This window comes from Poecilia reticulata, chromosome 23 (genome assembly GCF_904066995.2).
Source record: "Poecilia reticulata chromosome 23, P_reticulata-male-v2, whole genome shotgun sequence".
Classification (NCBI taxonomy): Eukaryota; Metazoa; Chordata; class Actinopteri; order Cyprinodontiformes; family Poeciliidae; genus Poecilia; species Poecilia reticulata.
The window spans coordinates 18,809,270-18,831,672 of NC_088852.1; the positions used below are offsets into that span (position 1 = coordinate 18,809,270).

General features: G+C 39.7%; 2 protein-coding genes across 3 annotated transcripts in view; both read left to right on the plus strand.

The window, feature by feature from the left end:
- On the plus strand, nucleotides 1–20,502 carry LOC103459747 (sorting nexin-4-like). Its single transcript, XM_008401561.3, has 14 exons — nucleotides 1–306; nucleotides 531–655; nucleotides 805–943; nucleotides 2,024–2,173; nucleotides 2,272–2,319; nucleotides 2,399–2,454; nucleotides 3,021–3,093; nucleotides 3,589–3,650; nucleotides 3,810–3,875; nucleotides 3,990–4,079; nucleotides 17,480–17,579; nucleotides 18,498–18,643; nucleotides 18,726–18,840; nucleotides 18,920–20,502. The coding sequence occupies exons 1-14, from the start codon at nucleotides 223–225 to the stop codon at nucleotides 18,965–18,967; spliced, it is 1,302 nt and encodes a 433-aa protein (XP_008399783.1). The 5' UTR covers nucleotides 1–222; the 3' UTR covers nucleotides 18,968–20,502.
- The window catches only part of ttll12 (tubulin tyrosine ligase-like family, member 12), a 15,836-nt gene continuing 12,161 nt past the window's right edge, over nucleotides 18,729–22,403 (plus strand). Inside the window, exons 1-3 of one of the 2 annotated variants that reach the window (XM_081604284.1) lie at nucleotides 18,729–18,840; nucleotides 21,540–21,724; nucleotides 21,824–21,969. In XM_081604284.1, the coding sequence (XP_081460410.1) occupies nucleotides 21,584–21,724; nucleotides 21,824–21,969 (287 nt within the window). In that variant the 5' untranslated portion in view covers nucleotides 18,729–18,840; nucleotides 21,540–21,583. Of the gene's footprint in view, nucleotides 18,841–21,539; nucleotides 21,725–21,823; nucleotides 21,970–22,403 lie in introns of those variants that run through there. The other variant, XM_081604285.1, reaches the window with a different exon arrangement.

The following is a 22,403-nucleotide window of genomic DNA, read 5'->3' on the forward strand; positions in this document are numbered from 1 at the left end:
ACAGCTGTAGTTTCTGTGTATGGCGCGTCTTCTCTACCGACTGAATACAAAACTAAACCTCGTTTTAAAGGTCCAGCGAAAATATATCCTAGTGCTTAAATTAATTGTTTTTTTTCTGTTTTCTTTTCTATCATAATCTTTAACGAGTCGTAATATCTAGTATTCCCCCGCAAAACAACACTCTGAGGCGAGCTGACTGAACCCGTGGTCTGATGAGGAAGGATGGCGGAGGACGTGAAGGAAGAGTCGGTGACTTCTAACGATGAGTCGGATCTAGTAGCATCTGACGGGAGCCTAAATAACAAGGTAAACAGCCGCTTCATCTTGCTTAACGTCCTTTTGTTTAGCAGAGACGTCGCTTTGTGTCGTGGTTTTTAACATGAGCTTACGTCAGGTCTCGCTTATGCGAGGAAAACTGGGCTGACGAAAACAAGCATTTCACGCAGCTACGTCGGAGCTCCGTGGCCGTCATGAGCCAGAAGGTTTTAACTGTCATCTCCATCCTGACGCGGGTTGTTGTGTTGGGACAGATGTTGACAGAAGGCTCCTGTCTCCTGCGGAGGATGGAGATCTGTGTTGCTGAAGCTGAGAAAAGGAGCGGAAAGAATGCAGTCAGTATGCAGGAGACCTACACTGTGTACCTGGTTGAGACAAGGTGAGCACAGTAATCCACCGGCTGCTATTTGAAGATGTCCTGTAGTTTGACACCAGATGTTTAAAAATACATGCAACTGCACTTCCTCCTCCTGTGATGTTGCAGAATTCACCTTGTGGTTTTTTTTTTGTGTTGAACAAAATTTAAAGACCAATGGATACAATTGCTGAAGGCCGTAATCCACCGCCTGACTCTCTGTGGAGGCGATACAGTGAGTTTGAACTGCTGAGGAACTATCTGATAGTCACATATCCATACATCGTGGTTCCTCCTCTGCCTGAGAAGAGGGTGAGTTCAGGGTGGCTCCTCATGAAAATGTAATCTATGTCCCTCATCCATTGTTTCAATACTGCATTAATACTGCTTCTATGGCCTCTCATTTATTAGTTATTTTATATATTCAGGCATAACTTGCCCAAAGCATTACCCTAGTGGGAAAGCAGGATTGTGACATTGTTTGTTCATTTCAACACATTTCCTGCTTAAACAGCCATTCAGCTGTGCTTGGTATCACTGTCTTTCTGAATGACCCAATGTGAACAAAGCATCAATTGTTGGACAGATGGTCTAATATTTGACTTTGGAATACAGGATTTTGATTCAGCTGACTTTTTCCTCGACACATCAGTGCATCTTACTGGCGGTGCTGGATGTTTCCTCCCTCAGTGGAGTAATTCTCTGTCCAACATGTGACTCAAAGTACCTGAAGAATCTAGAACAGCATGTCTTCTCAGGGATTTGATTCTATTCTCTCGTTTATTGAAAATTAAAATATGGTTTAGATCAGGTAAACAATTTTTCTTATGAAATATATATCATATTTTTTATTGACATTATATTCACACCTCTACAGTAACAATCCAGGTAACACACACATAGAAAGAACTAAAACATCTTTGAACATAAATAATGAAAGGATGTGCAAGAAGGTAAAGAAAGCAAGAAACATGCTAAGGCATGTGATCCAGATCTCAGCCAGATATGGAGAATTTCACTCTGTAAGCTCCACAATCCTAGTTGCATAAATCATAATTAAAATATCTGGACTTGTAAATTGAGTCACAGTTTTTTCTTTAGTTCATTAGATCAGATGAACTGAGTGAGGTTCATATTAAATATATCAGATTAACTCTTCATATTCAGTTAATAGGACTTTTTGTGATTATCAGAATGGTTTTGAAGCCAGGCTTAGGGCGCTTTTCAGCCATCATCACTGTTTTATAAACAAAACAAGTTTCAACCATGACTTGTTTTTCTTTCTCCCAACAATAATAGACAAGAACCTTCACCAAGCCTGGCTTGGCACATTTTACAAACCTTTCCAGGTGTACAGAAAGGTGGGGGTGATGTTGTGTTTTCTGCTTGCAGGCAGAGTTTGTATGGCACAAGCTTTCTGCAGACAACATGGACCCAGACTTTGTGGAGCGGCGCAGGATTGGACTGGAGAACTTCCTTCTCCGTGTGGCCTCTCATCCAGTTCTCTCCAACAACGAGATGCTTTACCACTTCCTCAGCAAGGTGTGGAATGTTGCTCCTTTGTTCCTGATCCAAATATGTCTCCTATAGAGCTCAAATCCTAAAGTACAAAGACGTTTCTTTGTGACTTTATGTGGCAGGAACATGGCTGGAAGGAAATGTTGTATGAGACAGGATTCCAGGCAAAGGTACAGGTGACATCACTTGTCATCACTGGGATGTTCTATGTTCTCTGGGTTTGAACGTTTCCTGACATTTCCTTTGCAGGCAGATTCCAGACTCAGAGCATTGAGCGCCACCTTCAGGGTGAGAAGTCCACATAAGTAAGTCTAACATTATGAAACCATAAAGTTTCATAATTTTTTGTAATTGCCTAAAATCTTTTGAAGCTGTTAAACCCACAAGGGAGATACATTTTTAAGATAAGATGTCTTTATTGTCACTCAAGCAGAATAAACAATGGCATTTATGGTGTTGTTTGCAGATTATTATGAAAAATTCAATGAAGTGCAGAATTAACCAATGTTCCAGTTACTGTGAATCAAATGCAACTCTAAAAGTGAGTGTCAGCCTTCAGTTAAAAGAACTCAGTGTTTCAGCATCTTTGCAGTTTTCTTGCAGTTTGTTCCATCAGATTAAATGTCTTGATGTTTTTTTGTAGTTTTTCCTGTGTAAATTTGCTCTCTGGAGCAGGGCTGTGAGGCAAGATTCAGGGTGGCCCTTCACTCGGACCAGGTTTTCATCTTGACAACCTGTGTAACTGAGGGTGACATCCCTGCTATAGAGTTTTCTGTGAACCTTAAATGCTGAAGTGTTTCTGTCACTAAATAATTATTGATAATGCTGAAGCTTTCATGCTAGAAATATTTCATGAATGTCTTCATCTCAGACGCCTAGTGGAGATAAAACATTACAGCGACGGGCTTCAGTCTCACACTTCTCAGCTGCTTCGAGCACGAACTGTAAGTTCACACACACGCGCAAACATTTTTTGTAATTGCCTAAAATCTTTTGAAGCTGTTAAACCCCACAAGGGAGTCATTGGGGGGCTAATGCCATCCCTCACAAGATCCCTCCCTGGGCGGTTGGTCGTGGTCGTGTTATGCTTATCAGAAACCACCAGTGGTAGTGCTGAGTTCTACTTCATGTAAAATATGACGTACATACTGGAAATGTCACAATTGGAAAATCTTCCTGTTAATTGACTCCTGGCTGTTCGTCTAAGCCTCTCAGCAGTTCTACAGTAGAGACGTGTAGGACAGCACACATTCCAATGTACTGTAAATCCTCTGCCATCTTTATTACTGTGAACATCAGAACCCAGAAGCTTCTAGGGGATCGTTAGAACATGCTAGTAAAATGTTTTATGCTCAGTATTAGTGGAGAATTCCTGCAGATGACAAAATGGATCCTACAGCCTTTGCATTGCAGATTAACAGTTTTTCTCTGTCCTGCAGAGGGTTGCCGATAGACTGTATGCTGTTTACAAAGTCCACGGAAACTACGGAAGAGTCTTCAGGTTTGACAATATGCTTGCATGCATCCTTTATCTGAACTAAAGTGATTTAGAAGTCTCAGTTATTAGTCATAATGCTGACCTTATGCAACGCTGTTTGAACAAATTCATAAGTGTCTCTGATCCCTTGTAAAAATTAATTCATTGGTGCGTTCACTACAGTGAGTGGAGTGCCATTGAGAAAGAGATGGGAGATGGACTGCAGAGCGCGGGTCATCACATGGATGCGTAAGAACTCTCTTGTAATAAATGAATTCATCTGATAGTCTGGAGAAGCTCTTCAGTTAAAACATGCAGAAAGACTACATGCTGACAGCAGCCATGTTGGTCATTCACTTACAGCTATGCTGCCTCAGTAGACGACATCTTGGAAGAAGAGGAACATTATGCTGACCAGCTGAAAGAATATCTGTCCTACGCTGAAGCTGTGAGGTAATATTCAGAAGGGACTGTGTGCATGTATGGCCCTGGGACTGTTCCAGAAGTCAACAACAGTCCAACTGTGTGTGACACAATATAAGTCTAGATGCAGCCAGGGTTTCCCCCAGAAAACTTGCTAAGCCCGGTGGTCGGGGCGCCGAGGTGGTCCACAATGTTTTTGTATTAAAAGATGTTAAGTAGACAGTAAAAGTAAAAATATCACTGGGTTATTATATGTTATGGGAAAACATAGTCAGTGAACTGCTATATAAACCCACAACTAGTCTTAAAAATAACTAATCAAAAAGTCAGAGGCTCCATCAGGCCCCCCAATGCTTCAGGGGCCCCATAAATGCTAATATTTTAACATAGACCACAGATATATAAGTGTAGCATTTGTTTATTGAGATTATCATTGCTGTTAAATTTGACATAATGGTTTCAGCATATATAAATTAAAAGACTTTAAATTATTTAGCATTTATATGCAAGATTTTAAGGAACTGGGCTGCACAGTGGCACAGTTGGTAGAGCTGTTGCCTTGCAGCAAGAAGGTTCTGGGTACGATTCCCGGCCCGGTCTGTCTGCATGGAGTTTGCATGTTCTCCCTGTGCATGCGTGGGTTTTCTCCGGGTACTCCGGTTTCCTCCCACAGTCCAAAAACATGACTCCAAAATTGCCCCTAGGTGTGAGTGTGTGTGTGTGCATGGTTGTGTGTCCTGTGTGTCTCTGTGTTGCCCTGCGACAGACTGGCGACCTGTCCAGGGTGAACCCTGCCTCTCGCCCGGTATGCTAGCTGGAGATGGACACCAGCAACCCTCCCGACCCCACTAAGGGACAAGGATGTAAGAAAATGGATGGATGGATTTTAAGGAACTGGCAAGTTTACTTTGTAGAAGTTCAAAGAACAATATTCATAGTCAGATTGGTTTGTTACCACAGCTACAATCTGATGCTGAGTTTAATTTTTGAGTTTCAGCTCCGTTTGTTCACAAATACAAATTAGTAAGCTGCAGTTATAATTTATTGCTTTTTAGGTTTGACAGTTAAACTTCTCCCCCTGTCCTAGATTTCACTAAATCTAACACAGAAGCTGTTAGAGGTGCTGATGTTTTTAGCAACTAAAGTCATATTCTGCTCCAGGCCTCATACACCCTGGGACCGGCCCTGCATGATGAGGTAATCCGCTGCACGGCGCAACAAATCGGAGATTTAATTCAATGCTGCTAATGTGGCTTTAGTAGCTCTTTCATTTCGTTTCTGATGAGTTTTTAACAAGGGGACACAGAAACTATTTTGGTTGGTCGAGTTTGTGGACGAGTTTTTCAGATGTCCGCGCAATAACTCTGTCTGACTAAGTGGGCAAAACATTTGATGTGGTTTGGTGCTTAGTGTAACCAGAAAAATAATACTAGTAATAATAATGAAATAATATAAAATCAGCGTGATGCGTGACTGCAAGGAGAGCTCGAAAGCTCCGGGTTAAACCTGCACGATGAGTGATTAGCACTGGGTTGTTAACCACTAACGCACCGGCTAACCGAGAACACAGACCTAAACTTTACAGGGAAGACAGGGCCAAACGCTGGGCAGCGTGCTGAGGTGCAAACGCTGCATAATGTTTTGTTCACAAATACACGTCATTCTCACCGCTCGGTCAAAGCACCTCTGAAAGCGCCACTACAAGTTATTCCTGCGGTTCAGGTAGAGCTGCACAACCAGAGCTAAGGCGCTGGATTTAAACTCTTACCTTAATCAATAACTCCTTATAACTAATCATAATTCCTCACAGGGGGTTGATGTAAATCAGTGGTGGGAAATAACGAAGCACAAGTACTTCGTTACAAGTACTTTGTTACTGTACTTAATTTTCGTGTATCTGTACTTTACTTAAGTAGATTTAATAATGGGTACTTTCTACTTTTACTCCACTACATTTTACAGTAAGTATCTGTACTTTCTACTTCACTACATTTCTACAAAACTGTCGCGTTAGTCTTTACATCCAAGTCGCGTTTCTCTTTTTTTCGTTAAAATGTGAAGCTAGGGGTTGCGTTCCGAAAATAACCCGTGGTAGGCGAAATCCGTGAAGTAGTTGCCTTTATTTTTTACAGTTATTACACAGCATAAATAAATACTCTACATTAAAACCAAAGAACAAAACCTGTTTTCAGGTCAGCGGATGTGCGTGTGCATCAATCGGGCCTTAATGTGATCCGGAGTCATGTCATTAAAGCGTCTCCTCCAACCTGCCCAGCCAGATTCACAGCTGTATCTACGGCAGAGCGACGGATCTCATCAAACGAGCCTCCGGTCGGGTTTTGCGCTGCCTCTGGCCACAGTTTTTTTTTTCCCAGCAGGCATTGAAAGTTTCAGTTTCCATCTCCTGAGTGGCCAATCTGTATTAAACACCGTAACGTTATTGGCACTCAGGTAGCGCGGAGAATGTTTTTACCAATTGTTATTGCGCAACACCTCCCTCCCCTTCTCTCTCACTCTACTTCCCCTTCTCAGAGGAGGGAGATATGCAGTCAGCTCTCCATCTAACGGGTAATTTGAGTTTTCTAAATCTGATGGGATTTTACCCTGTTCAGAACTGAGTAAATTCTGTTTAAGCTGGCATCGAGAAAGACTAGCCTGGTTTCTAACGACCTCCCCATTCAGATGTCCCACCTTCTTCACCCTGTGAATTAGCCAGATTGAGCAGCCTGCAACCAAATAGCTTCACAGAGCACACCTGTTAACGGTCGCTCTTTCTCTTTATTACAACGTGCACTTGTTACTGAACCAGGTTGGTTTTAGTGACTCGGGCGAGTCCCAAGGGTGTTGTTTTAGTTTTGGCTAAAAGCAACCTATAAAACATTTTCTACTTTTTCCTCCCAGAATCAAACTTCATAGTTATTTTACAACCATCAAAGAACTTTAAAGTGACTCATTAATTGAATGTCCACAACATCTTTTAGATTTTCTTAAGACTAATTATTTTATTAGTAAGGCAATTTTGCAAGGGTGAGTACAGCTTAATTCAGTCGCAGAAATAATCAAATAAGTAAAATCAATAATCTAGCCTATCTTTCCCTAATGCTGACACTGAGAACTAAAAAAGGGAAACTTTGAGAGAGACGGACAGAGTTTGGCATTTTGAACCCCAGAACTGGCCTGATGAAGAAGGTGTTGTTGCAGCAGCAGGAGGTTCCCAGTACAGGAAGAGTACTGACTTAGAGCGGCAGGTCTCGGGCCTCAGGGTGACTTCCTCACGTAGCGGTCCTCAGCTTCTTGTCTTGCAGCTCTGTAGCTCCCTTCTCCTCGTCTCACGATCTTCCTGGTCCCATGGAAGGAACACACCAGTTCTTCCTCTTTGCCTTTGTTCTTTGTCTTTATCTTCATCTTTGCCTTGGTCTTTGGGGGTCTAAACCCAGCTGATGAGAGAAGTGCGATTTGAAGCCACATGTTGCGGGGCTAACGGGTTGGTCCCCATGTGCAGAACAGTCTTCGGCTCTGTGGCCCCGGCTCTTCTTCAGCTGCAGTTCTTTGTCCATCTCGATCTTGGCTCGAAGCTGCCTGAAGGATCCAACCAAAGATTCCTCTTTTGCACCCACCTTATAAAGGGTTTATCCACCTTTTTGGTGTGTTTGCATTGGCTAGCTTTGTTGCTGTGCCTGTTTCATTGGCTGACTACTTGGACAGATGATCTCATATCCATCACCTTGGAGACCACATGACCCAATGTCTGTTCTAATGTCCCTGAGTTGCTCAACATTCCTCCTACCTCTGTTGCTTTCCCAACCTTTTCTTAGGAAAGTTGAAGTTTAGCAATAAGGCATTGGTCATCTCCGCTCTCCTATCAGTTCTTCCTTTCCCCTGACTTTTCACCTACCACCTACCTTCAACACAACATCAGTGACCTTTAATTACAGTTACAACATTTTACACCTTTTCAAGTTCAATGTCAAAATCACATTTATAACCTTTTAGTTTCTCTGATTTAACATTCATTTATAAAGCTTTCCCAACCTTTTCTTAGGAAAGTTGAAGTTTAGCAATAAGGCATTGGTCATCTCCGCTCTCCTATCAGTTCTTCCTTTCCCCTGACTTTTCACCTACCACCTACCTTCAACACAACATCAGTGACCTTTAATTACAGTTACAACATTTTACACCTTTTCAAGTTCAATGTCAAAATCACATTTATAACCTTTTAGTTTCTCTGATTTAACATTCATTTATAATGTTATAATAACCATAACTTATTAGTTACTCTTATTATAGTCATAATGTGAGTTATTACAGACATTTCTGAAAAGAAACCAAGAATACCCATTATTCTAATTATCTGATACCATGTTACAGTTACTTGTTTCACCTTTAAGTACTTCCACAAGTGTAAGAGTAAGTGTAAATATTCTTATAATCAAACCAAGATCAACCACTGGTTAAACAAATATTAATTATTGGCCCATTATAAGTCATTAATTTGAGTATTTTACTCTGGGTTTTATCCAATTACTCAAAATGTTTAGATTTTATTCTTTAAAAACCTTTAATGCTTTAAAATAAGGAATGGTCTGAACTATTTTTAGACTGATGCAAGATAGAAACTTCCCCTTTCTTCAGGAAACCAGCTCTTCCCGTTTCATTACTCTTTTTCTGCCTGACTTTGATTTTTTATGATTAAATAGAAAAAAGTAGAATCAAAGAAAAGTTTGCAGGACACAATAACAACACACACAACCAGATTAATTTTATTACCGTCTGACTCTACTGTTGGGTCTTGATGTCACCTGTGTAATTAATTTTAAGGTAATTTTATTTATTATTACTATTAAACTAAAATCTCCAGCATGGGGAAGTGGGATGAGCTCGACTTTTCTCGACACAATCATATGGTCAATTAGGACAAAGAACACTGTGGGAAAAAAACTGCACAAAAAAATCTGCGAAGCAGCGATACCGTGAAAAGTGAACCGCGTTACAGCGAGGGTTCACTGTATATGAAATAATTTATAAAAAGCAACCGAGTAATTTGTTGACTGGCTGTATATCTGAGTTTATATCTGGGACTTCATTCTCATGTCTGGCCTCATAATGCCTCAGCATTGAAAAGGTGGATTTATTTAAATAAGACAGTTTAGTTAAACATATGCGACACTTAACCTGCAGAACATAATATGAAAGTAAACTAAAAGTCAGTTTCAGCTGAATTTGGGTTGAGATAGATTAAGCAGAAACTGACAAGAACTGGATGAAACGACAAAAATGAAAACACATTTATTTTCCAATATAAGATCAAAATGGTCCCACACTGCGGAAACCTTTCCTTTGAAGCTGCTCCATAGATGACAATGTAAAAAATCAAGAATTTGTTTGGCAAATGCTTTTGACAGATTCGCTTCCTTATAAACACAGTTTGGCATCCAGTGTCATTTCGAAACAGTTCCTGTGTTGGTCACGTGACTTGCTGAAACCAATACGCACACCGACACGGGTGTTGGTCTATGGGCTTGATGCATGCGCTGGCGCGTTGGTGTTGCTGGACCCATCACTAGAAGGAAGGCTTAAAGAAAGGTAAGCTCCGTGGACGTGATGCTAGCAAAGCTAGCTGTACAGAGACACATGATGCATCTGCAATGAAAAAAAGTTGTCACTCATGCGCTGAATTATTGTGTGGAAGTGTTGACTGAGGTGTAATATGGGACAACGCTGGTACCAAAGTGCAATATAGTGATATGACATTCAGGAACGATCCAATTCTTCTGGACGGATCTTTACTGATTAAATTTATTTCAGCTCTAAGTATTTAATATCTAGTTTTTTATGGGAATGTGGATCTTTCAAATCAATTTGAGAAGCAATTTTGATAGGTCAAAGTTAATTTTTTTGTGTCACGTAGCACGGGGTGCTGGTCTTGACTTGGTCTTGGGTAGGTGGTCTTGACTTGGTCTTGGGTAGGTGGTCTTGACTGCAACACTGCTACTGGCTCCTCGGTTGCCTGTCCTCTCCGACCCACCTTCTTTCCATTCCCTTTCTGTTGGATTACTTAAAAAAATAAATGCCACTAATGGCAAAAAAGTGAAGTTCATGTTATGTTAGGACAGAAGACAAGATGTTTCCATCCCTGAAATTATGATGCATAGAATCACATATCTAAGTCTAAACTATGTTACAGAGTAAACACAATAAAAACATGCTTTATCTGTGGCATTGTTTATTAAAATGGCACATTTCTAATGTATTAAAATTGAATACGATCGGTACACTTAATGATATTAGCGATTAGGTAATCAATTCAGCAAGTACTTTTATTTTTAATACTTAAGTATTTTTAAAAGCCAGTACTTTTTTACTTTTACTTAAGTACAAATGTTAATGTGGTAGTTTTACTTTTACTTGAGTAAATTTTTTGAGTACTTTCTCCACCACTTCATAGCGGTCAGCCTGTGTCCTGAGAAGAGTGAAAGGAGGAGCATGGGCTTTAGACATCCAGCTGCTGCAGTACGCGAGACAATGCTCAGAGGCCAGCGGTGTGATTGGTCCGGCTTTAAATGCATAAACCATAAACATATCTTTTAGGAATAAATCTGCTAGTGAAACGCTCGGACAAACAGAAACACTTGCAATCAGTCTTAAAAAAGAGGCGATTTTTTTTATTCATTCTATTTTCCTAAAAATTAACAAACAAAAAAAAACAAAACAAGAAAGGCTTAGCCTGGCGGTGGCGCTAGTAAAGCATGTCGGGCCGCCAGGCCTATAACACACTGGGGGAAACCCTGGTAATGCATTCAGCAAGTAGTTTTACTTTTAATACTTAAGTATTTTTAAAAGCCAGTACTTTTTTACTTTTACTTAAGTACAAATGTTAATGTGGTAGTTTTAATTTTACTTGAGTACATTTTTGTCTGTGTATTTGTATTTCACTTAAGTACATTTTTTGAGTACTTTCTCCACCACTGGTCAACATCATAAATGTTGTAAATTGTCAGTTTTGTAAACTGACAATTTACAAAACTTTGATGAAATTTTGTGAAATAAAAGCTTAATTTTGGTATATTGTAAAGATTTCTTGGACCTGATGAACTACAATATGGCCTCCTTCAGAATAACATCATATAAATTGAGGTAGTTTGGCTTTTTGTCAACTCCATCAGATGTCAACTCCATCAGAGTTTTTGACTCTTTCAGTGAAATTGTTGACAAATCTGACTTAAATGTGCAGTTAATTCATTTTAATATATTTTATATAAACTGCATTACTTCACATGTATCAAGTTTTTCTTTTTACTCACTAGTTTGTCACCACCTTCAGCTCTGTGTCAACTCCGTCAGATGGACTTTTTGTTGTTTTTTGTTGTAAATAATATTTTTTTTTGTTTCTTGAGAAACATTTGTCTGTAAAAATGAGTAAAACATCACTAATACGGTCATTAAAAAATATTTTATATTTATTTTTGTCAGATGGTGATGACAAAATTCTGGGTCAGGTCGATTAAAAATGTAATTTTAAAAAAAATGTTGCAACTGGGAGCCTGCACCTTAGCATCTTTACACTACCAAAACATTATTTGTCATATTTGCATACATAAGGTTGAGAAATAATTTTTAAAAATTGGGAAAAATTAAAACCCATTTTGTCCCTATTCTCAAAAATTACTGGCCTAACAGCAGCCAATCAGAGTGGAAAAAATATTCCTGTTCTGTGCCATTTTCTAGTTGTTAAATATTTCACAAAATGAGCAGATAAAAGATGTACAACAATGCCGGTTTAAACTTTGATCTATTTGCAAAACGACTGAGTTCTGCAACATTAAGACATGGATAGAACTGTAACTACATTAATCATAACTCTTCTTCTCTACAGTTTTTCTGTCGGTTTCTGGTGGTGCACCTGTGTGCTGCCTTCAGGAGAATTGGACATCAGAGTATCATCCATAAAATTTCACTCACATGGCATTTATTGTGCAAACCAGAGCTTTCAGTGGAAAAACAAAAGTTCCAGATCCTTTTTATGCCACACAAATATGAGGCAGAAACATAGATTATATCTATAGACCTGTCTATTGATTTATAGATTAATAGCTTTACGGGACAGGAATTGCAAAGAACAAATCTGGTTCTTAATCAAATCCTAATGAGTCAAATTGAAAGTGTTATGGAGTCACTGAACACCACCATGACATTAACACTGACATGAAAAATAATATTGAAGAAATAAATATATCAAATCTAATTAAAAACATAAACAAGTGATATGTTTGTTACTGTTATAGTCTGTAAGATATATTTATACTCAGTACTAGATATAGTCTCAACAAACCCATGGCACTTCAACAATATTATTTTACCTTTTATCTGGAAATAGTGTCCGTTTATTCTTGCCATGGTCTTGGCAAGAATAAACAGCTCGAAAGGTCTTGCCATACCAGTTTATTCCTTTGTATTTACTTTAGTTTCTTAGTTTATTCTTGCATTTTGTTCTTCATTCATTTTCATTTAGTTTCATTTGATTAGTATTATCCTCTCTTGGTTTATTGCTATGCCCACTTTAGTTTCTTTCCTGTTGCTAGATTTATTTTATCGTTTATTGACGCTCATTCCTGACAGATCATTTACTTCATTCAAACTGAGTTTCTCTGACTCCGCCTGCTGCTGCCTTTACTTTGAGTCTTTCGGAGGGGGAGGAAGCGCTCTGCTGAATGCGCTGTTGTGCGCCTTCAAAATAAAAGCATGCGAGTGGAAGATTTTTAAATTCTTCGCAACTACGGTGAAATTATTGAGGGGGACGAATGTGGCTCTCACCAATATTGGGGGGGACATGTCCCCCCCGCTTCCTATGCCTATGCACAAGAGGCTTTTTCTCATCACATTGTTCTCCCACGGAATCCGAACAGAAAGAGCGCGTGTGCAACTTGTGTAAAATAACACATTTACCTTACAAACTAAAAATAATTGCAGCAATAATTAATAACTAAGCCCAAACATGAGCATAATAATCTTAAACAGTACATGAATAACAAAAAATAATAATAATTAGACAAAATATTCCCACCAAAAGCAATGAATCATCACATACCTGCATTCAAATAGCAGAAAATAGTAGTCAAAACAGGCTTTTTCTCATCACATTGTTCCACAGCGCCTGTTTAACCATGAACAGTACTATTTTCAGCACATGGATGTAGCTTTTTCATTAGCAATGTTTTATGTAGCATAAGAGCAGCTAAATATCTGCTAACACAGTTTTAGCACTGTTTAACAAAGTTCAAGTGCCCCAAAGCACATTATTTTACAAGAACACACTTATTAAACACAGAAAACAAAACTTCATATCTTCTCCCACGGAATCCGAACAGAAAAAAACCTTTCACGGACTGAATGGTATGACCCGTTAATTTTTCTTCTTAAACCCCGAACTGACACTCAAAACAACAATATATGAACTCCATATGTTCAACAATAAAGATAACAATTCACATTTTCATTCACAACACACCAAATTTAAATAAAAATAATAATTTTGAAACAGAAAGTTACCCGCTGTTTTGCCATGGATCTGCCGTCTTTTCAAAATAAAATCTGCCAGTGCTCATTGAGCTCTTTGCACCTACGGCGTTGACGTCACATCTCCAGGAGCTAATGCGTCTCACTTGTTTCCGCTTTGAGTTACCATTTCTGCTAGAAAAGACTAAGTGGTATTTCAGATGCAAAAAAAGCAACATCTGAATTAAGAAGATGGTGGCTTGTAAATATTTGTCACTACCAGTTAAAGCTAACGCTGCACAACACAAAGTTTGCAGCCTTCACTTCACTCCGGATCAGCCTAAAAATACCGGTGATACGGATGGTAAATAAAGGAGCCTCCCTGAGTTATTTCCATGGAATCACTTATGTATTCAGCCTGAAAGCGAGTTTATGGGAATGAGTGAGCAGACCAGAGCCAGACAGCCGAGCAATTGATCCGCCTGTACATACTGCTGTAAGCACCGTCCTATCTGAGCTCTTCACAAGAAACATGCAAAGGTAATAAAACGAAATAACACGGAGACATTAAGGGACACGGCCATATTTTTCTAAAAGCAGCAACTTTGAACCTGAACGGTCAACTGTACCAGAACTCTGACACCAGAGTTGCGCTACTGTTAAGCTATGAGGCTTGTTGTGCTCCGTCAGGCTTCGGAAGCTAAAAGCCCGAACCGTAACCTCCCCTGTTTGTCTCTGACACTAACGACAATAAACACGCATAATATACTTGAAAATAAGATAAAAACATTATCCGTTAGAATGTTTAGATACTTAAATAGCACATTTTTACAAGAACAATGTCCGAGAATATTGCCTACTAGCATAAGCTAAAGTTAATGTTAGCCACAAAGTTTAAGTAAAACTCACCTTCGTGTCAGTGAATGTATAACGAGGCGTACATCTTAAAACCTTTCTCCAGCTGACTTGTTGGGGCTTTGGATCGATGTACAAACCTTAGCCAAGCCCTGAAAGCACCTAGTATAAAATAATATTTGTATTGGATCGGAAACAATCGAGCCGCATTTCCCCGAACGCGGAAGCTGAGGTGCAAAGAGTCCATAGCTTATCACTTGACAATCTAGTGCAGTGGTTCTTAACCTGGGTTCGATCGAACCCCAGGGGTTCGGTGAGTCGGTCTCAGGGGTTCGGCGGAGCCTCTGCTCCGGAGGTAAAGACTCACTTGTGTAAAGTCGTGATGAGGCCCCTCTTTGCCATCACTTGCTGAAGAGGATCAGGTTACATTGCTTAGCCAATCAGAGCTGCGGAGGAGCGCTGATTGAAGGAGCTCCACTCTCAGCATGGATTTGAACTTGTGTCTTTAATTATTTCAGCAAAACTCACCGTTTTTACCAAATTCTATAGTCTAAATCTGCTCCTTAGATTTTCGGGGTTGCTTCTGCCTCTAGTGGCGTGGGGTGGTAACACAGCTAATATAATTACATTACTAAATCAGAAAGGTTGAGGAGAAAGGTTTGGTGAATGCGCATATGAAACTGGGGGGTTCGGTACCTCAAAAAAGGTTAAGAGCCACTGATCTAGTGTAATAACATCACACTGCTACAAGTGTGTGGAAGCTAGTTAGAGCAGAGCTGGTGAAGATGGATGGATCTAAATCCAGGACAACCCAGAAAAAAGCCTGATAGAGTAGCGGTTTTCAACGTGGGCAGTACCGCCCCCGGGGGGCGTTCAGAGGACAGCAGGGGCGCTGGCGGAAATTTTTACATAAGGGGGGCGCTGGGATTCCTTTGGGGGGCGTTTGGTCGAAGGTAAACTTTACACCATATGCAAACAATACCAGTTTAGACTTTGTAAAACTGTATTGTGTAACATTAAAACATGCTTGGCTGCATCTGTATCGATGGCAGCTCTTCTTCTCTTCAGTGTTTGTAGCTTCTTGGTGCAGCTCCGCTCCTGCTGGTAGCTTCACTGCATCAGTTCAGCATTACACCGGCTGATGACGTCGCTGTGATTCACTTTGTCTGGTATTTTTTTTACATATGTTTTGGCAGTTCTGTGATTATGTCAAAGCAGCAACTTATATTAAAAAGTGTTTAATTTCTGTTTGAAGGCTGCCCGCTTCCATGGAAGGACAACAGAAAATCGCTCTTATAAACATGTAATTACTAAAATCACGATACCCTGATTTTGTATCCCTCTGAAAATGAACCTATTTAAATAAAGAATTCCCTCGATGGGTGATACCACAATACAGAGCATTCATTTTGTAGCGTTAACACCGCCCTGCACCTTAGGAGGTTAAGAAAGCAAACATTGCGCACATTGCTCAGAACTCTGAAATAGGAGAAGCGGGACATAAAATGGAGCGACGAACTAGATGTGAATTATGGCATAAAAACAGAATCCGACGCTGAACAGTGACAAATCAACACATGATGTGAAACACATGACGATTAGGCGGCGCAGCAGGTGATGAGTGAAGATTACAGGTCGTGAGGGTCAATAAGTGATAAAAATAAATCTAGCAACAGGAAACTAAAGTGGACATAGTAATAAACCAAGAGAGGATAATACTAATCAAAGGAAACTAAATGGAAATTAATGAAGAACAAAATGCAAGAATAAACTAAAAAACTAAATTAAATACAGAGGAATAAACTGGTATGGCAAGACCTTTAGAGCAACAATTAATACAGAGGACTGTACGGCAAGAATAAACAGGCACTATTTCCAGATAAAAGGTTAAATAATATTGTTGAAGTGCCATAAGTTTGTTGATACCACATCTAGTACTGAGAATAAATATATCTTACAGACCATAACAGTAAAGAACTTATCACTTATTCATGTTTTTAATTAGATTTTATATATTTATTTCTTCAATATTATTTTTCATGCGAGTGTTATTGTCATGGTGGTGTTCAGTGACTCCATGACACTTTCAATTTGACTCATTAGGATTTGATTAAGAACCAGATTTGTTCTTTGTAATTTCTGTCCAGTAAAACTATTAATCTATAAATCAATAGAGATATATAAAGATATAATCCATGTTTCTGTCTCATATTTGTATGGCATTAAAAGGACCTGGAACTTTTGTTTTTCCAATGACAGCACTGATTTGCACAATAAATGCCATGTGGGTGAAATTTTATGGATGATACTCTGTTGTCCCATTCTCCTGAAGGTAGCACAGAGCTGCACCACCAGAAACTGACAGAAACACTGAAGAGAAGAATGTAGTTAGTATGATTAATGTAGTTACAGTTCTATCCATGTTTTAATATTCCAGAGTTCAGTCGTTTGCAAATAGATCAAAGTTTAAACTGGCATTGTTGAACATTTTTTATCTGGTCATTTTGTGTAATATTTAACAACTAGAAAATGGCACAGAACAAGAATATTTATTCCACTCTGATTGGCTGCTGTCAGGCCTACCAATTTTAACTTGAATGTTCATTGCATTTTTTGTAGACACCTGTGAATATAATTTCTATTCCCATGGCTTTTTTGTTCTCTGGGAAATTAGTTTTGATGATAAATACAGAAACAAGCATAAAAATAAAAATATCTACAATAGTGATAGTAATATTAATAATAAAATAATAGTCAGTGCAAAGTATCCTACAAATTCTTTGGTGGGGGGTGGCGAGGGACCTGGATAAAGGCTAGGGGGGCGCTGGGCCGATAAAGGTTGAGAAACACTGTGTTAGAGGCTGAAGAAGCAAAACAAGCACCCTCAGAATACAGCCAGAGATGCAATGAGACGGTTTAAATCGTCCTGAATACTAATGCACCCACTCCATTAATGTTTCATTTGGAACAGATATTCAAAATTATTAAGCATTTTCCCTCCACTTCATTTTGTTTTCTAACTCTACTATGACATACTGTATGAGGTAAATACATGGAATTCAGTATTGCCTTTGTCTTTGCAGAGCAGTGTGCAGAAAACATGAGCTGAGCCAGTTTGAGCTGGAAATGGCTTCCCAGGACCTCATCTCTAAGAAGCAGCAGCGTGAGGAGCTGGCCACCGGGGTACACCATGCAGCATCATGTAGCATCACGCAGCATCACACATTAGGTCCTTTATTCCAAACTTTATGTTGGCAAAAGGATCCAAGTCCTTTAATTCATCTGTTCTGATCACTTCTAAGGCCACAGGTGTATAAAACCCAGTATCTAGTTATGCAGACTAGTGCTGCAGACAGTAGTGAAGAAACGGGTCACACTGTATTCCACTATATCCTCATTCCAGCCTACATGACAGGATAACACTGCTGTAATAAGTCCAGGCATGAAACCTTCTTTTGAAGAGTGAGAAACAAAGGTGTACATGTGTTTTTATTCAATGTATTTAAACTTCCTCTGTATGCATCTTTTTGATCGTGTCCTGTCTGTGGGTGGGTGGGTGGGTGGGTGGGTGTGTGTGTGTGTGTGTGTGTGTGTGTGTGTGTGTGTGTGTGTGTGTGTGTGTGTGTGTGTGTGTGTGTGTGTGTGTGTGTGTGTGTGTGTGTGTGTGTGTGTGTGTGTGTGTGTGTATGTATGTATGTATGTATGTATGTATGTATGTATGTATGTATGTATGTATGTATGTATGTATGTTAGAACCAGCCTCCTGGTCTGACACGATTGCACCATACAGACCTGTATGAGACATTAGGTGTGAGCTAACAGCCTTGGTCTGCACAGAGTTCTGGCTTCAACTTAATAGAAGACATTGGAGATGAATTACAGGAGGCATCATGACCCATCCAATATAAAACACTCCCTAAATCTTCCTATAAGAGTGCATAGTGTTGGGCCATGTGTGAAGGCAGATGAGTGAACGCTTTTGGCAACATAATGTAACATTTATAAACTCAGTCAGGTGTTATAAACATGTAACTAATCCAGAGGGCAATAACTTTTCATTTATCAATTTTCTGTCTCTGTTTGTCTTGCTGACCATCTCAGATAGTGCGCACTTTCTCCTTAAAAGGCATGACCAACAAGCTTTTTGGGCAAGAAGCACCTGAGCAGAGGGAGGCCAAGCTCAGCCTCCTGGAGGAACTGATAGCAGAGGGGGAAGAGACTGTGAAGGAGAAAACAGCTGAGTGCAAGTGAGTTGCAGACTGTGTGAAAGCAGCAGCATGGCTGATGGATCAGGTTCTGGTACCACTCTGCTTCATGTGTCTTTTCCAGTGAGCATGCTGAAAAGGCGTGGGCAGATATCATCCATTTTAAGGATCAGAAGGACAAAGATCTCCAAGAGGCGCTCATCAACTATGCTTTCATGCAAATCACCATGTGCAAGAAGGTAGAGAAGAGCCTAAACTCAGCTTACATTTCTGAGTTAAAGCTCACTGTCTAGTTTCATGTCTACTCTCTTTTTGCAGGGAATACAAGTGTGGAATAATGCCAAAGAATGCTTTCTTAAGATGTAGAGTCAAAACCATACAAGTTCTACTAATATAAGTGAGACCTGTGGACACATTTATACACTGGAACATCTTATTCGAGTACTTTGAAGGAGGTGGGGGAGATCATAAAAATGACCTTTAACCTGATGTTTAAGCTTTTAATATTTTCAAAAGTTACATGCTGGAGATTTCTTCATTGTTGGGTCTGTAAGAATGAGCACAGTGGGAGGATGGGCTGGTGAGGCTGAAACTAGAGGAGAAGGTATGAAAATATGTGAGTCTTAATCCAAAGGTATAGAGTGGGAGCAAATGATTAGCATCTCAAACGCTCAAATATTAGCTGAACTCTGACCCCAAACCCTTAGAACAGAGCAGGAGGAAGCCCAAACCATTCCTTCCACCAATCCGACTGGACGAGGATCAGATCCCAGACTGCAGCGTTTTCGCCCGCCTTTAACCGTACAGCCAGGTAGAATATTAAAGAGAGTGGAATATTGACTCTGGTGCCTGGAAATTAAGTCTTCAGTCAGAGGCATCTGCAGATTGGTTGCGAGACTGACCTCTACCAGAGATTCTTTCCACCCACAGCATCACCATCCAAAATGATTCTTTGAAGATACTTTGACGAATATAGTTTTTATTTTCCTTTGAGATAAACGAATAATTTTTGAATTGAATTGAAACTTTGACACTGGTCAAATATCTGGTCAATGTCCCCTTATATATATAAAAAAACATTATCTTGTAATTAGTCAGACACGTAATGGTATTATTTAGAAGGATCATGTAATATAAACTTCAGCGGTGTGTTTATTACCAATGTGCAGTAATTCTATCGCTGGTAAAAATGACACCACAATTGCAAAGGGAAATTCATGTGATCCAAACTGGATCCAAAGAAATAGAAGGAAACTCCATCCATATAAATCTCAGGAAAGGAACATGGTGATGAAAGGGAGAAACTTGGACATCTGTCCAACATGAGCAGAAAGGCTGAAAACCTTTCTGCTTAGGTGTATCTCATATGGTAACATGGTTCGAAGCACAAACTATTACAGTGAAAACAACAAAGCAAAGCACACACCAATACGGTTTATTACAGATCCACACAGTGAGAGAAACACACTCTGTTTGTAATGAATGGCTTGCTGTGTGGACCCGTCTGACGGCTGACAACTATCAGTTGTCAGATGACAGCTGATAGTTTCCACACAAATCAAATCGGATTGTCATCAAAGTTTATTTACAATGTAAAACTAAACATTCTGTTTAATAAAAGACTTTGAGTGAACATAACTTAATTCTCATCAACTTGTTTGTACTTATCTTAAACGTGGTGTGAACTTTTGGATTAAAAATGCTTGATAGCTTCATCTTATTTAAGTTGAGTTCATCTAAAAAAAAAGTTAAATATTTGAAAGTGGTGAGGACTTTATGTTGTGAAGGGTTACTGCTTGATGTTCACGCATTACTCGATTTCTGCTCCACCGAAGAGAAAGTTTTGAACATTTGTACAACTGATTTCAGTGTTGGAAAAAATAAAATATGCTGTGATGGTGCCATGTTTCTTTAATATGTTGCAATAATTGATTCTGTTGAGGCAATTGGTTTATATGTGATTGGCCAGCAAGGTATCCCACAATGCATTGTGCCACCAGCAGCAGCAAGTTTAAGGAGAAACGGTCATCTGCAGTCGGTTCGTCTAATGAGCCGCTTTCAGAGCAGTATTAATTAGCCAGTTTTGGCATTATATTTGCATGTAACTGGGCCATGAGTAAGCTGTATGACTGGTGTTTTGCCTCATGGTGCATTCATGTCTATGTCATGTTTTACTGAAAAAAAGTCAGCAAACTATCACTGCTTTCTAATCAACTGTTAAAGTTTGAGCAGAGAAAAATAAAAAGCAGGAGCCAGGAAGTATTTCAATTAGGTAGTTTTCTTTTTATACAAGGGGTTTCTACTTTAAAAAATAAGCTTTGGGATTTGTTCCAGAATAAAACATACTCAGATATATTCAGTTAACTTCAGTTGTGCTCACTAAAATTGCACAAGTTAATGTAACTCAAAAGTATCATGTTAGTTGAGTTGTGTAAACTTAAGAAGTACAACTTGCACATATTAACATTTACGTTTTGAAAACCTGATATTTTTGAGGCCATGATTTATGAGGGCATTCTTCTGAAACAACACTGATACAGCCAGGCGACCTGTTCAGGGTTCTGGTGATATGTCTCTGGGGGGGACATGAGACTGGTTGGATTTCACTTTTTCTTTATTTTTGCCTCTTCAGATCATATTGTGAAGACGTCCTGTGTGTAAAATTCAGCTGGCTGAATAATAAGGTGGAGCATTGCTGGGTATAAAGTGAAGAAAAACTCTAGTTGTTAAACAAAAAGAGATTTGATTGTGTGTTGGTGGCTTGAGGTAGAGACAGGACAAGAGCGCAGGACTGAATGAGATAGAGATTATTCGCTGAAGGGAAAACCTGAAAGAGAAGAAACTACTACTCATTCACTTTCCAGACCACTAGGTGGCAATAATGCGTATTCAAGATGGTTACCAAGCACACACACAAAAAAAGAACTTGTCTTCCTAGTCTGCAGCAGCTGCTCGCACGTGAGTTGGAACTTTGTCCTGGAGATGTCAACAGACCCAGAAGGACTGAATGATGACACGGATGAGGGGTTCGGGGCCTTCGTGGTGCTGCAGGGTGGGGCCCTGCAGTCCTCAGGGGTCCCTCAGGTCTACTGGAAGAGCCTCTATCACAAGATCACCAACGAGGTGAGCTCACCACACGGAGCTTCCCTACATGAAGTGTCGCGTTAACGCGGGTTCTGCTGTAATCCCGCGGGGTTCGCGGGGTTCTCTGCCTCTTTGCAGGTTTACGATGCCGGGGAGGTATTTGGAATAATGAAGGTCCAACAGGAAGAAGATGGGGAGAGGAAAAAAGTCAATTCTGGAGCGGTGATTGGGGGTAAAGTGGTTGTTACTCGGCAAAGTGGGCTGGAAGTCTCCGATCCAACCAGGTGAAAACCGTAAAAACATAACCTACAGTTTATTCAGGAATAACTAGCAGCAGAGTGAAGCCAACACTCCACCACGTGAAACATTCCAGCAAATAGCCTGAGTGGTTTGTGCTCCTTATGTGAGAATAAAATTTTTATTTGTGCTGCTTTGGTTTCTGAGATATAAAAAATATTTTTTTAGGTCATCCACCAGCTCTAATGACGGCATAAATCTGCACAAAAGGAGCACTGAAAAAAGTAAACCACTTTGGTTTGTTTTGAAGGAAGATCGGGAGGGATAGTGACCTCTGGATGACCTAAAAAATAATTTTAATATATCAAAAACCAAAGCAGCACAAAGAAACGTTACATAACATTACAAACAAGAACATAACCCTAACCAAAACTCAATCCACACCTTAGTCATAAACCTAAATACACGGTACACACACACT

Excerpts from the sequence above, each read along its gene's own strand:
- LOC103459747 (XM_008401561.3), top strand. The coding sequence starts at position 223 with ATGGCGGAGGACGTGAAGGAAGAGTCGGTGACTTCTAACGATGAGTCG. Across the intron at positions 3,876-3,989 it reads GCGGGTCATCACATGGATGC|CTATGCTGCCTCAGTAGACG; the intron begins GTAAGAACTCTC and ends ATTCACTTACAG. Across the intron at positions 17,580-18,497 it reads GTGAGGAGCTGGCCACCGGG|ATAGTGCGCACTTTCTCCTT; the intron begins GTACACCATGCA and ends TGACCATCTCAG.